Source organism: Manihot esculenta, chromosome 9 (genome assembly GCF_001659605.2).
Source record: "Manihot esculenta cultivar AM560-2 chromosome 9, M.esculenta_v8, whole genome shotgun sequence".
Classification (NCBI taxonomy): Eukaryota; Viridiplantae; Streptophyta; class Magnoliopsida; order Malpighiales; family Euphorbiaceae; genus Manihot; species Manihot esculenta.
This window is the reverse complement of record NC_035169.2, coordinates 31,846,985-31,861,379: the sequence shown is the minus strand read 5'-3', so window position 1 is coordinate 31,861,379 and position 14,395 is coordinate 31,846,985. Positions and strand designations below refer to the sequence as shown.

General features: G+C 34.9%; 1 protein-coding gene across 2 annotated transcripts; it reads left to right on the top strand.

Moving 5' to 3' along the window:
• The first annotated feature begins 7,606 nt into the window (after positions 1–7,606).
• On the top strand, positions 7,607–13,817 carry LOC110622506. 2 transcript variants are annotated; one of them, XM_021767023.2, is made up of 4 exons: positions 7,607–7,818; positions 8,038–9,712; positions 10,180–11,252; positions 12,596–13,491. In XM_021767023.2, the coding sequence occupies exons 2-4, from the start codon at positions 8,210–8,212 to the stop codon at positions 12,780–12,782; spliced, it is 2,763 nt and encodes a 920-aa protein (XP_021622715.1). In that variant the 5' UTR covers positions 7,607–7,818; positions 8,038–8,209; the 3' UTR covers positions 12,783–13,491. The 2 variants fall into 2 exon arrangements, with proteins under 2 accessions (XP_021622715.1, XP_021622716.1); XM_021767024.2 differs by lacking the exon at positions 12,596–13,491 and adding an exon at positions 13,537–13,817 and having other exon boundaries at positions 7,608–7,818.
• The last annotated feature ends 578 nt before the right edge of the window (positions 13,818–14,395 follow it).

Sequence of the window (14,395 nt, the reverse complement as noted above, 5' to 3'; positions counted from 1 at the left end):
CCACCAGAACCTTCTTCACCCGAAAATTATGAATGACTGCTTCAATGACAAGCGCGTCATCATGGGGCATCTGAATGCCCTGTGCATCCTCCGAAGAGAAAGCGATGGTCATGGGAGAGTGTTCAACGATCTGCATCACCTCGCCATTGCTGGTCTCCCCTTCCCGGTTTCTCTTCTTTCCTCGACGGTTCATTCGTCCTCCAGTTCCTCCAACAATCATATTAATGGTTCCACTGGACCCATCATTCACTGGTCCAGCTCCAGTTCTCCTGGGCATCTGGGCTGCCAGACCGGGTTGAGGCCTCTGTCCCTCCGGTTTCTTCAGAAAATTTTTGGGATGCCCCCTTTTTATCAATCTTTCAATCTCCGCGATTAACTGAAAACAGTTATTTGTATCGTGGCCATGCGTCCGGTGGTACTGTCAATACTTGTCAGGATTCCTCTGATCTGCTTCCGACTTCAAAGGTTTGGGCCACTGGAGAAACTCCTTATCCTGGACAGCCATGAGCACCTCGGCTCTGGACGCATTTAATGGAGTCGGTTTCTCCAGGACCCAAGGAGGGAGCACTCTTGGTTCGAGAATCCGAGGAGGAGGAGGCCTTTGATCCCTTCTTTCCCAGGCCTGCTTGTACGGCTCAGGCCTCTTTCCACGCTTCTTCTCGTGTTTCTCCGACCTCCCCTCCTCCGGGGCTTTCTCTTTTCCTTCCACCCCTTTGGCAAATCTACTCGTTACTAAGGCGTCATCCTGCCTTATATACTTTTCCGCCCTCTTCATCAACTCGGCTAGTGAGGTCGGAGGTTTCCTGCTCAGAGAACCAAAGAACTCGGCAGAGGTTGTTCCCTTTTGCATGGCCTCTACCGCCCTTCCTTCGTCAAGCTCGGGAATCTGCAGGGCCTCCGTATTGAAACGGGCGACATACTCTCTGAGGGATTCACCAGCTTTTTGTCTCACTGTTTCCAGATAGCTCGTCTTCCTATCTGCTGGCACCCCGGCTACGAACCGGCTAATGAAGCGGGTGGCCAGATCTCCGAAACTTTTAATGCTTCCGGCCTCCAGGCTGTTGAACCATGCCCTCGCTGGTCCCGAGAGCGTTGTTGGGAACACCTTGCACATCAGAGCATCTGACAGAGTTTGCAATTCCATGAAGGTCTTATAGTTCATGACATGCTCTCTCGGGTTACCAGCCCCATTATAGGCCGCCATCGGCGGCATCATAAACTTTTTGGGAACGGTCTGCTGCTGCATTAACTTTGAGAAGGGAGAAGAAGTAGGCAAGGAGGTTTGACTCTGATCTTTCTTACCTAGCTCGGCTAGGAGCTGCTCCTTCAACCTTTTCAGCTTTTGGTTCATTTTCTCATCTTTCGGGCCGGATCTTTTGCCCAAACTACATTCTTCCTCCTCTGTTTCAGTTCCCGTTTCCCTGGTTGTTTCAGCAGAATAGTCGTTCGCCTCTTCATTTTCTATCAACTCTCTTGCCCTTCTCCCATGAATTCGGGCCTCCGGTTCTTCCTCTTCTCCGGCATCGTGGTTGTTAGTTTGGAGGCGGGCAGAGGTAGGTTGGGGTTCATCGGTTCTGGGTTCCTCCACTACTGGGAGTGCGTTTATTGGGGTGCTAAGTCCCCTTTGTTGCATTATCTGCCCCAACCAGTGAGCAGTGGTTTGTAGCTGGAGAGCCATGGTTTGAATGTCTTGGTTAGACAGGGTCATGGTGGGAGTATTCCCTGCCAGGCTTGGCGAGGGATTAAGAGAAATAGGTGTTTGGTTATTCAACGTTGTAGGGCTAGAAAAGGAGAACTGCTGCCCATCTTGGGCAGAGCTCAAGTCATTTGAAATATTAAGGTTACTTTCTTGGTAGTTTGCCATCGTGGATCTCAGTGGGTTTTGAAAGTGAAAACTCCAGTGATGAAAAGATCCCCTTCGTTTCCCACAGACGGCGCCAATTGATGATCTGAGATCCAATAGAATAGGGTTTTACAAGGGTTTTGTATTACTGAATAAGGCCTAAGCTTTCTGAGGAGGGGACTCCTATTTTATACATTGTCTTGCTTGCTAGTGACGTGTAAAGGTCTCTCCAGGATTGGGCCACGCGTCTCTGCCATGCGGATTCGGAGGTACTAGAGTATCAGCCGCCTGCTCCATGCGTAACGGCCTCTGATTCTCCTCGTGCGTACGTTCGAGCGGATCTGTCAGGCTGTTTGGTGAATATTTCTCTGGATCCTGGGCTGGGCCGAGAGTTGGGCCAGACGCTAAGCCTGAGTGGAGAGGGCCTGCTTCGCGTGGGCCAGGCCGGCTTGAGTGAAGAAGATGGGTCGAGCCCGGCCTTGAGGGTTGGATGAGCCAGGCTTGTTCTGTATATCAGGTGTGTGGGCCTCTACGTCATGGGATTTGGGCTGTGGTCAAGCCCCTGGTCCGGGGTGAAGGAATCCAGCGGTCATCACGTATAAATTGTTTGATTCGACGCGTATAAATTGTCTTATTATTATTTTTTAATTTTTAATTTATCATTTCCGTCTATTTCATAGACAATAATACATGCGTTCAAGTGTTATTTTTTTCTTTTCTAAAAGGTTCGAGTTCTATTCTCTTTAACTGCTCGTTGACCCCTCCCTCCTTTCAATTTATTATTCTAGACTTCGATTAGTGTAATAAGCGTCAATATATCGTTATCTTGTGAGAAACAAATATGAGAATTTTTCTAGTGATGAGAGGAATAGTTTTTGAAATTCTTCTAGTTTCAAATCATGTTTTCTTATGTAAACATTAAATTTGTAAATTATTTCAATTCTATATATTTTTGTGAAAATTTACGATAATTTTATAATTAAGCGTACCGCCTGATTTTTATTGAACTGGTATTTCTTATTATTGAAAGTTTTAATATGTTAAAATAATCTAAAAAAAAAACTAAATGTTTAATTATTATAATTATTCCTTTGGTCCCAGAATGATAACCACATAAATGTATCTATCCATATTAAGAAAATATATTAATATAATTAAAACGTAAAATTTTATATTATTTTTTCTAAGTATTTATATTGCTTAATTACTAAATTATTTTGTTTAGTTCATCCATTATTATTATTGTTATTATTTTCAATTGATTCTTTATTGCAATTAAAGAAAATTAAGTTGTAATTGTCAAGCCATTTTATAATACTGTCTAAGACAACACTGATTTCTCTCTGGTTAATTAGAGAAAGCATTTTCTCTCATCGATTTTCAAACTTTTGAAGTTTGTTTGTCTCCCTCTTTCTGTCATCGAATCAATCTCTCCTTAAGTTGGCGGATTTCCTCTTCTTATACTCGATAATGAATTTTTCCTCATTATCTCATGGTGGGTTGTGTATTTTACGAGCAGATTCAACAAAGGATTGTATATTTTACTAGCAGATCTAATAAAAAACAACAAAAAGAAAGTAAATCTTAAATTTTTTTTATATTGACAAATTCGTTAGATTTTAAATATACTTAGTTATTTCGAAAAAATATGTTTTTCGATTATTATATATATATTTTTTAAAATGCATTATTTTTATTTATTTATGCCGTGAATGATTTTAAAGTTATTTTGACGGTAATGAGAGCCGCATTCTCTAAGTTTTAATATTGAGCATCTCTAAATTTCTTATCAATTCTAGTGAGTATGGAATGTTTCTATTAAACATCCCCTTCTAGGCTCAAACAAAATCTTTGACAGTGTTTCCTTACATTATGGCTACCAACATCAAAGCATGGGTTGAGGTTCTAATTGATCCTTAGTTGTTTAATACTTCAATAGCCTTTGATTTATGCGTTGATGATCTCAAAAAGCCTCCCTTCACCGGCATTGTTCCATGTGGCGATATACCAATTTCTAACCCAACTTAATTAGAAGCTTAGGGTTTCAATGTCTAGCCCTTAAGTTTTATTTATTATTATTATTGTTATTTTAATTTTTTATAATTTTCTTTACATTTAGACCTTTATTACATTTTTTTAAGCATGTTTAAACAGTGTAACATAAGTCTAAAGCCTTATTGAAAATCAATATATCTTCTATTTTCGGCGAAGATAAAATAATATTATAATTTATATTTATTCACAGATTACTGTGTTAATATGTGAAAATATTTTCTCAGAGGATATGAAAATAATATGATAATATAAAATTTTATAGTACTAATTTAATGATGATGGAAATATACTCTTAACTAATAATATGCTAAATACAGTAATTTTTAAAAAGTTATTTATAATTTTTAAGTATGTTAATATTCTTATTTTATTCAACCTATACAATTTCATTGCAAAAAAAAAAAACTTGAAATTATAAAAAGTAAATATAAAAAATTTAAATTTATTTTCTTTAAAATAAAACATATTTAAGAGGTATGTAATATATTTTCTGATATTGAAAACACTCAAAAAATTTAATTAATAAAAAATATTTTCTTAATTAAAGGAAAAAATAGATATTTTAAGAAAAATATTTTCTTTTTAAAAAAATATCTTAAAATTTTTATTAAAATTTATATATATAAATTTATTAATAAATTTTATTTTTAAATTACAATTAAATAATTAAAAATAAATTATCTTATTAAAAAATATTTTTTATAAAAAATATTTTTTAAATATAAATTAATTTTTGCAAACAAATAGAATCTAAGACTCAATAAAGTGTAATATACTCTTTGCTCTTATTAATACATTAAAATTAAATCGTTTATTTTACTAACTTTTCTTTTTATGAATATTTACTAAGTTATGTTTTTTTTAAAATTCAAATTACTAATTGTATTAATAAAATTTCATCAAATAATGAGAAATATCATTCCAAATAGAGACAATTATGCCTAATAGATTCTCTAACCAAAATATGAGCCGTTAGAGTCATCTAACAGAAATATCAGTTTTAGAATCTAACAAAAATTTATAATCATTTAAAATCAAACCCAGATAATTTGGTAAAAATGTTCCTCAAGTGCCCGTGCATAAGATAATTTGGTAAATATACTCATTTTTTCTCATTTCTCGAGCATAAATCATTAAAGTCTCCCGAACAAAGCCACGTAAGAGAGTTTCTACGAGATAAAGCTCGAATAAGATTTTAAGACTGACGTCGTCGTTGCAATTTCGGAAACCCATAATAACCAGTAAACCTCCATTGAATATTACATTTCGAAACAACCGAATCAATAAAATTTGAAAAAAAGCCAATTTCAGAAACAAACACATGACTCTTCTACATTAACGAAAGATCTCCTCCCAATATTTGTCTATTTACTGAGAAGCAACCATCAAAATGTAAAAAGTTACGAAAAAAATCCATATGAGAACTAGGAGCTTTTGTTTTCATAAAAAATAAAATGTCCGGCTTGTAACTAGTAACCAAATCTTTCAATGCATTAACTGTCCGAGAATTGTCGAGTCCTCGGCCGTTCCAACACAGGATGATTATGACTTTCGACTATCCCGACCTTTGACGGGTACTTGAGGAACATTCGTAGGGGTGTTGTTAGAGGTATCCTGTTGAGAGGAAGTAAAACCTGTAACAACGTTATATTTAGTGTTTCTTGGCCTTTTTTTAGCATATCATTTATTCGGGCTACACTCTCCTCATCAAACTTTTCAAAATCAACATTATTAAAAAAACGAAACAGATATCTTTTTATCTCCAATTCCATAATAAATACCCCTCTAAAGGATGTCATAAATTTAAGGTTTGCATATTCTGAAAATTGATTGGATTGCATGTGAGAAACATTTCCATCATACAGAAATCATAAGTGACGATCGGAATATTTATGAAACTCTTAATAGGGACAAAAATATATTTTTTATCAATAGTTAATTGACGCAGATCGTTTTTCATGAGAAGGGGAAAGAAGAAGTTAAGTTAAAAAAAGAGGAAAATGTGAGAGTATCGAGTCACAGAGAGACCACAGAGAAAAACTTGCGTCAAAATTAAATTTTTCTTAAAAGTAAATATAATATGAGTTTTTTTTTTTAATTTAATGTGAAAAAAGGGAGTCAAATATAATTGTGACTACTAAATTATGTTTAAAATTAAGATTGTATTAGCATATAAATACATTAATTTAAATTAAATGATTACTTTGAAAACAATACTAATAATTTAAATCGCAGACTTGCTTTATTGAATTAGGGAAGTATAAAGTATAAATATTGATTAAGGCTCGTTTCTTCGTTGAAAAATATTTTTTACATTTTTTAATATTTGGATATTCAGATAATTTAATTAATAAAAAAATATTAAATTAGTTTAAGAAAAATACTTTTTTTAAATAGAAAATTACTTTTCACGTATTATTTGTTTGTGAAAAATAATTTATATTTAAAAAGTATTTTTTATGAAAAATTTTTCATGTGTAAAATATTTTTAATAATATAATTTATTTTTTATTATTTAATTTTAATTTACAAAATAAATTTTATAAATAAATTTATATAAAAATTTTAATAAAAATTTTAAAATGTGAAAAATAATTTTTTTTAATAAAAAAGTTATTTTTCTTAAAATGATATATTTTTTTTGACTAAAAAAATATTTTCCACTTACTAAATTTTCTAAATGCTCTAAATTGTAGAAAGTATGAGAAATATTTTATTGAACAATATTTTTTATAAAATAAATAGAGTCTAAAATTTTATTTTTTTACAGAAAATAATTTGTATTTAAAAATATTATCCAACAAAATAATTTATTTCTATTTTAATTTTACTTTTAAAAATAAAATATATTAATAAATTTATATATAAAGATTTTAATAAAAATTTTATTAGTGAAAAATATTTAACATTGACTTTGATTAGAAAAATATTTTCTATTAATTATATTTTTTGAGTATCGTAAATATTAAAACATGTGATACATATTTTTCAGGAAAATATATTTTATGCGAAACAAATTTAGTGTAAAATTTTTATTAAGATTTTTACATATATAAATTTGTTAATTTTTTAATTTTTAAAATTAAATTAAATAATAAAAAATATATTATTTTTACATTTAATTTAATTATTATATTTAGAAAAATAAATAATTTAATTATTCACATTTAATTTTATCTAACCATTTAGTCTCCCTTCATTTTATCAATTTAACATTAGCTACAGAAATAAAAGAATTCAAGAGAAGTTAAATGAGGGGAAAATAGTTATGGTAATAAAATTTATAGAAAAATATTTATAAATATAAAAATTTAAGGATAAAATTATTTATTATTAACAATAAAATTTTAAAAAATAAATACACAAAAATATGACCTAAGTAAAATTTTCAGGAAGCAAATAAAATTATAAATCTTAATTAAATAATATTTTACTTAAAATATATATAGAAATGATTCATTTTGTAGTAAAAGTTTAAATAAATTTCTATAAAATTATATACGAATGAAAATAGTTATTTTAAATTATAAAATTAAATTTATTTATTTTAAATAAAAATTGATAAATAAAAAATTAATTAAATTAAAATTTGCGAAATCCTAAATTTTAAAAAGGAATTGGTAATTACGGAAGCCGGTCCAAGAGTTTCCGGTTTAATGATGGCTTATAAAATCGATTTTTCTTGAAATTCTTAATTTTTTTTTCCTTTCCCTCTTATCTTTTTTTTTTTTTTTCGCGATCTCTCTCTCTCTCTCACATATTCTCACAGTTTCTTCGCTGGTAAGAGCGGACGAACGAGCTGCACCCACCGTCTTCAACCCGATTCCGCCGCAGGACCCGACTCGCCTCCCTAATTTACTTTTTCTCTCCCATTTTTTACGATATTACAACAAATTTCAATTACCATGGGCTCGCAATCTGTAAGTCTTCACTCTCCCTCGCATTTGGCCGTGCTACGTACGGAACCGTTCTTGAAACCCTATTTCTTATCCATTTCTTCAGTTTGTTCGTGTCTGATTAATCTCTCTATTATTGAAACGTTGATGTTGGTTTAGTTATTTGTCTTTTCCTTTTGATTTTTAATTATTTTCTTGACGTATTGGATGGATGTATTTGTTCCCTTTTTCCAATACTGGTAGGGTACTTGAAGTTTTGAGGAATTGGTCTGCATTCATATTCGATTTCGACGGCAAGTTAGGAACTAGGGTTTTCAATTGAAGCATTATTTTGAGAGGTGCAAATTTATTCCGATTTCTAGGGTTTTTTTGTTCGGTTTCAACACGGGGAAGATAGGAGTGGGTTAAGAGGATAATGTGTATACTCTGTGTGATCCAGAAGTGGTCTCGCCGGGTTGCTACTATGCTACCTTGGTTAGTTATTCCTCTTATAGGATTGTGGGCTCTCTCACAGCTTCTGCCACCTGCCTTTCGATTTGAGATAACCTCACCCAGGCTCGCCTGTGTTTTTGTGCTTCTGGTCACTCTTTTTTGGTATGAGATTTTGATGCCTCAGCTGTCTGCTTGGCGTGTGCGTAGAAATGCACGGCTGAGGGAGAGAAAAAGGTCTGAAGCAATTGAATTGCAGAAGCTTCGAAAGACTGCTACGAGAAGGTGCAGAAACTGCTTGACACCGTATAGGGATCAGAATCCAGGAGGTGGTAGATTTATGTGTTCTTATTGTGGTCATATTTCCAAGAGGCCAGTTTTAGATTTGCCTATACCTCCTGGATTGGGAATGTCAAATTCTGGGATTATCAAGGATCTGGTTGGCAAGGGTGGAAAGATACTGAATGGCAAAGCATGGTCTGACAATGGATGGATGTGTGGTCAGGATTGGTTAGAAAATGGCAATTGGGTTGGTGGATCTACTGTTGGGAAATCTAATTATTGGCGGAAGAATGGGAGTGGGTATTTTGGAGGTGATGAGAATTGTTTGGCTGAGAAATCTTATTCAGGTGTTGTAATGTTTGCATGCAAGTTGTTGACTTCCTTTTTCTTGAGCATTAGGTGGATTTGGAGAAAGATTTTTAGGATTAGTTCATCAAAGGAGGATTCTTCTGATGCTGATCATAGGGGGATGTTAGCTAAAAGAGCTGATATTGGGTCAAACTATCATGAGAGTAGAGGAGAAAAAGCCCGCAGAAAAGCGGAAGAGAAAAGACAGGCTAGGTTAGAGAAGGAGCTTTTGGAGGAGGAAGAAAGAAAGCAAAGAGAGGACGTTGCAAGATTGGTAGAGGAACGTAGGAGGCTGAGGGATGAGAAAATGGAGGCTGAGAAAGATCGAACAAAATCTTCACAGCCCACTAGGGAGAAAGATAGTAAGAAGGAAGCAGAGGGGAAACGTCAGGAAAGAAGGAAAGAAAAAGACAAGGGATCGAGTAAGAGTAACTCTGATGCTGAAGAGTTGGAGAAGAAAGCAGGTAAGGAATGTGAGCAGAAGCGGGACTATGAGAAGAAGAGTGAAACTGACCGCCGGGAGCATCAAAAGTCCGGGACAGACAGTTTGAAAGGCCAGAGCAGTGAGTTAGGACATGGGTTAAAGCATTCATCTGCAAGTAATTATAGCCGTGGAAATGCTGGAGCTAGGTATCTGGATCGAATGAGGGGTACATTTTTGTCGTCTTCAAAAGCTTTTACAGGAAGTGGTTTCTTTGGAAAGACTGCTTATACTCCTGCTAATGTTACAAAAGAAAATAAGTTTAACAGTTCTGTAGACCACAGTCACACATCTGCCTACAGGAGGGATATCTGTTCACCTGATCGTATAGCTGGGAAGTTAAGTATGAATGGAGATGAGAAGAATGTAAATCATCCTGTAAGTTTCTTGCCATTATTTTATTTTTAGTTTTTTTAAGGATGTGTACAGGTGGCCTGACTAATGTATGCAGGAATCACTCCATGTCCCCATCTTCCTTCGTTAAGATTGTCCTCGTGATGTGCTTTCATCTGTTGCGAATTCATTGGAGATTTCTGAAGTAATTTCAAAGAATGTATTATTTAGCAATCATTAATTGACATTTGGGTAGATTTTTCATAGTTTTGGCATTGTGCTCATTCTTATTGAAAAACTTTTCCCATTATGGTTACCCACCCATGCTTTTTTTGGGAACTGAATCTGTGTGCAAATATACTTTACTAGTAAGTCAGTGGTGTCCCATATGGCACTGCAGTTTAGTTTCATGTTTTCTTTGGTTTGTGTTCTGTTTTGTTTTTGTTTAAGCATTGTACTTTGGCTCTGAATGGAGGAAAAAGAGTATGAAATTGTTGACGGTTTCATGACAGGTGCTTTCTGAACCACAACCAAGGACAGCACCTAAAAAATCATGGCAACAACTATTTACCCGAACATCACCAAAGATTTCATCCTCAAATTCAAATGTCATTAGCAGGCCTAATTGTAAGCTGCAGTCAGAAGTTCAAAGCCCAAAGTTACTAGGGCAGTCATTATCGTTGCAATCTTTTGATAATCCAATCAGTTTTGGGTTGCCATCGCCATTTACTCTCTCAACATATCCAAATTCATCCAGTAGCTCTAGTTTAGGCTTCTCATCTCCCATTGAACCCATTTTTTCTCATGTTGTTGAAGGTCCTCATGACTTTACGCCCGAGGAACCTGAGCTTTTTGAAGATCCATGTTATGTTCCTGATCCAATATCACTGCTTGGGCCTGTATCAGAGTTGCTTGATAATTTTCAGTTGGACCTGGGGACTGGTTTTGCATCAGGCATAGGATTGGAAAGACCTCATGAGTTGAAGAATTTATCTGCCTCTTCTGAAGTGAACAAACTATCTCCAATTGAGTCTCCATCATCACGACTTCGATTTGCTGATGAAAAGCACAATGGTTCTAATTGGTTTCCAACTACTCCTAAGGCTCAAGATTCACACATACTGCCTGTGGATGATGTGCATGTGAATGAGAAGGGAACATGGCAAATGTGGACTAGTTCTCCTCTTGGTCAGGATGGTTTGGGTTTCATAGGTGGTACAGGAAGCTGGCTTCTACCTCCAGATCAGTGCAGATCAACTAAGGAAGATGTGCTGCAGTCTTCGTCTCAGAAAAATATGGCTTCCCTTCTTTTAAAAGATGACCATGTCCTTTCTGGTACTCAGTCTCCAGAGAAGGTTTTTCTTGGCAATGGCCAGAATGGTGGAGCATTTAGTCCAGTCACTTGTTCAAGTGGTAATGATCCATGGTTGCAGAATGCATTTTTCCCCCCATTGTCTGGGAGTGATAGTCATTTCTCTCTGAAACCTCAGAAGGAGAATGTTGAGGATGAAGTAATTTATGGGAGTCCTACAAACACTGCAACCAATCATCCTTTTGAGCTTTCTCCAGCTAATGGTTGGTCCAAGTGAGTGCATCACCCTTTGAATCTCTCCTGTCAAATTTCTTATGTATAATATTGGTTTTGCACATGGGAAAATGAGAAAACTTAACTTTCGGTCTATTTTTGGCATTGATGAAAGATTTAGAGATAATTGATCAAAGATCCATTATGATAAACTTCAATGAGATGTTTGGGAATATTGTGCCTGCTTGATGCTTTAGGGCAATTCCCAAATTCTGGAAAATGAAAGATAAGATATGAGTATTATAATGACCTTCTGCTGGCAATTCTTTGTTGATCCTATTGTTTGACTCACATGTATCTGTCCTCATACTTACCCTCATTTCTTCCAAGCATTTCATCCAATTCTCTTGCAAACTTTTAATTAACCAATCTGTCCTCTCCATCATGTCAATGGTTCTTTTTAGCTGAAAATCTGTTACGTGCCCATGGTTGATGTCACTGGCATGGTACTGTTCCAGGTTTTGAAATGTACATATATTTTCGATTGCCTTTTCCTTTTGGATTGTAGGAGTGGAACATTGAGCCCAACCGAGTATGAACTAGTGTTTCATGATGAATTTTTCAGTTTGTGCATGCGGGTTTGACTTTTCTAAGCCTGACAGCCCATCACTCAACATACACATGTCCTTGTGTATATATATCTTTAGTATGTGTCTTTTGTTTTTTTTTTTCTTTTCTTGGTGGGGTGGAGGTGGGGGGGGGGGGTTAAGTCTGCTGCCTTCGCTTAAGTATCTCATGCTGAACGTTCCATTTTGGATGCCTGTTTGCTGTTTTTGCAGTCATGTATATACTCTTCTTTTTTTCTTTAATACCTGCATTTTACCTCTTGCTGTGATTTCTCTACGCTAATACAATCAAAACAAATTTTATTTTCTTGAATCTGGTTTCATCCCTAAGTCTATAATGGTCTTGTAGTCAAACTTACTTAAGATATAAGCTAGGGAAGTGGTTATAAGTTGTCCAAATTTCTGATGCAATGAAAGGCAAGCACTTAGACCATTCAATTTTGGCACTTGAATCTTTTGTCCAAGAATTTGAAAGTTAGTATGCGAGTATGATGTCAAAACATGATGAGCCCAATGCCCATAGTAGATTACACAGCAGTGCGTTCGGTCAGTAAAATCTTTTCTCATGATTTATGATAAATTTAGGAAAGGATAATGATTTGGTGTGCGTGTGCTTACTGTGCACACGAATTTCCAGCTGTTGGATTAGTAGCTTTCAGTTGGTCCAGTAGCTAAAACTCATCCACATGGTAAACATATGTACTAAATTTCATGCATATTAAAAAGCCCATAAAGGTACAAAGTTGTCTTCAGTTGATTGTCAGACCCTTCTTTTAGATTGGAACATCTGGAATACGAGTACTTGAAGTTTTCAACCAGTTCAAATTGTTATTATTCACCAATCGCCAGATCAATGACAAATCGGTGGAGTTGCCTTTCCCTTCTTCAGAAAAGAGTGATTGCTGGAGAAAGGAGAGAAAAATACATGTCTCTTGATAGAATATCAATTGACTCTGTTGAATAATATTTTTGGTAATTCTTTATGGAACTGTTTCCATTCCCTCCCTTGGGACACGGGCCTATTTTAAATTCTTCAATTTGACAAGTCTTCGTGAATTGTTATTAAGTTGGATCTTCAAATACAAGTTGTCATTTAGAATGAGTGCATATTTGGGAATGCTGTGAATTCAAGCACGTTATCTTGTTTTCGAGGAAAAAAATAATTATCTTCGATGTGCTTTTATCATTGTTGTATTGAAGCTGGCTCACTTGTGGTGAAGAGGGATGTAGTTACCAACCTACCACATGTATACCTTTGACACACTATTGCAAACGAACAGCCACATATACGGGGGCGAAAGATGTGGTTGCAATTGCAACAAGTTTGATGTGACAAATGAGGAAAAGAAAAAAAATATTGTTTCTTAGAGCATTCTGAGCTCGCTTTTTCTCATAGATTTTTAGGTTGATCTGTTAGCTGATCTAGTTTTTGGAGTGCTAGAGATTTTCTGTTTGGTGGTTACGTCGATCTTATTTTGTAAACTCTGGGAAGAGCTGTTATGTTGATCTTTTTCAAGCTCCTTCTTTTCCTTCCACCTTCTCCCTCTCGGTCTTTTCCTTTTCCGGCCCTTCATTTTGGGCTTTTTTATTTGTATCCTTAACTACTTATACGTATTTCTTAGGGGATATTGCTTGCTTGGATTTGAAGTGATTCTCGTTTAACTGTTGGCATCGATAATCTGATATCTGATAACCTTTGTGTTTTTTTTTTTTGGCAGGAAAGACTGGACCATGCGAGTTTCAGGGGAAGGTGTTGGGAAGCCATCTTCCACTAGGCCCAATATTGGGGGTCTATTTCCAAGCCCAGATGTACAGTCGCTTTGGTCATTTGATTAAAAAAAAGAAAAAGATTAAAAAAAAAAAGGAGTAAGAATATGAGGGAGTTGAGTACAGCCAGTGTCCAGAAGAGGCAAACTTCCTGTGTTAAAGGAGAGTTTAAAGAGTACTGGACGGGATTGTATGCATCCTCTTCTTTATAAGTTGATTTTACTTAACGTTACGTTAGCATTGGATAGGAATACATGTGGCATGCATCAACTTGTGCATCAGGTAACAACTAGGTGTCCTACAATTCCAAAAGCTTTTTCACTTCTTTTGTTGTGATCGGGTGAGGAAAAATCTTTTATTTTGAGATGTTTAGTGAAATTATACTAACAGAGCAGCTGTCAATAAAAAGTTCCTTGTTGGGTTTCGTATTCTCATGACTTCCTGGGAGACGACTCCGTAATTAAAATAGTATCTAAAGAGTTCTTCATTTTTAGAAGGGGATGTTTACTTGGGGAAAAATGGATTTATTTTTTCGGTGGGTCGGAATCGTATCAGTTTTTGTAGAGAATTACAATTTTTTTTTTTTGAAAAATTTAATTAAGAAATGAAACTGACGTCGGTTTTCTTACCATTATTTTCTAAATAAAAATGATATTTTTTATTATTAATTATATTCTTATAATTGTTAAAACATAATTACGTTGAACATTTATTATGCTACTGCGAGATAGATGATAATATTGGAGAGTTACAAAATTATAATTTTTAAATATTACGATAAATGTTTCTTCTAAGCATGGAAAGTAAACA

What these genes read in the sequence shown, in the direction of transcription:
- LOC110622506 (XM_021767023.2), top strand. Translation starts at nt 8,210, where the DNA reads ATGTGTATACTCTGTGTGATCCAGAAGTGGTCTCGCCGGGTTGCTACT. An exon ending in AGAAGAATGTAAATCATCCT is followed by an intron (nt 9,713 to 10,179) that starts GTAAGTTTCTTG and finishes GTTTCATGACAG; the next exon opens with GTGCTTTCTGAACCACAACC. An exon ending in CCAGCTAATGGTTGGTCCAA is followed by an intron (nt 11,253 to 12,595) that starts GTGAGTGCATCA and finishes CCCTTCTTTTAG; the next exon opens with ATTGGAACATCTGGAATACG.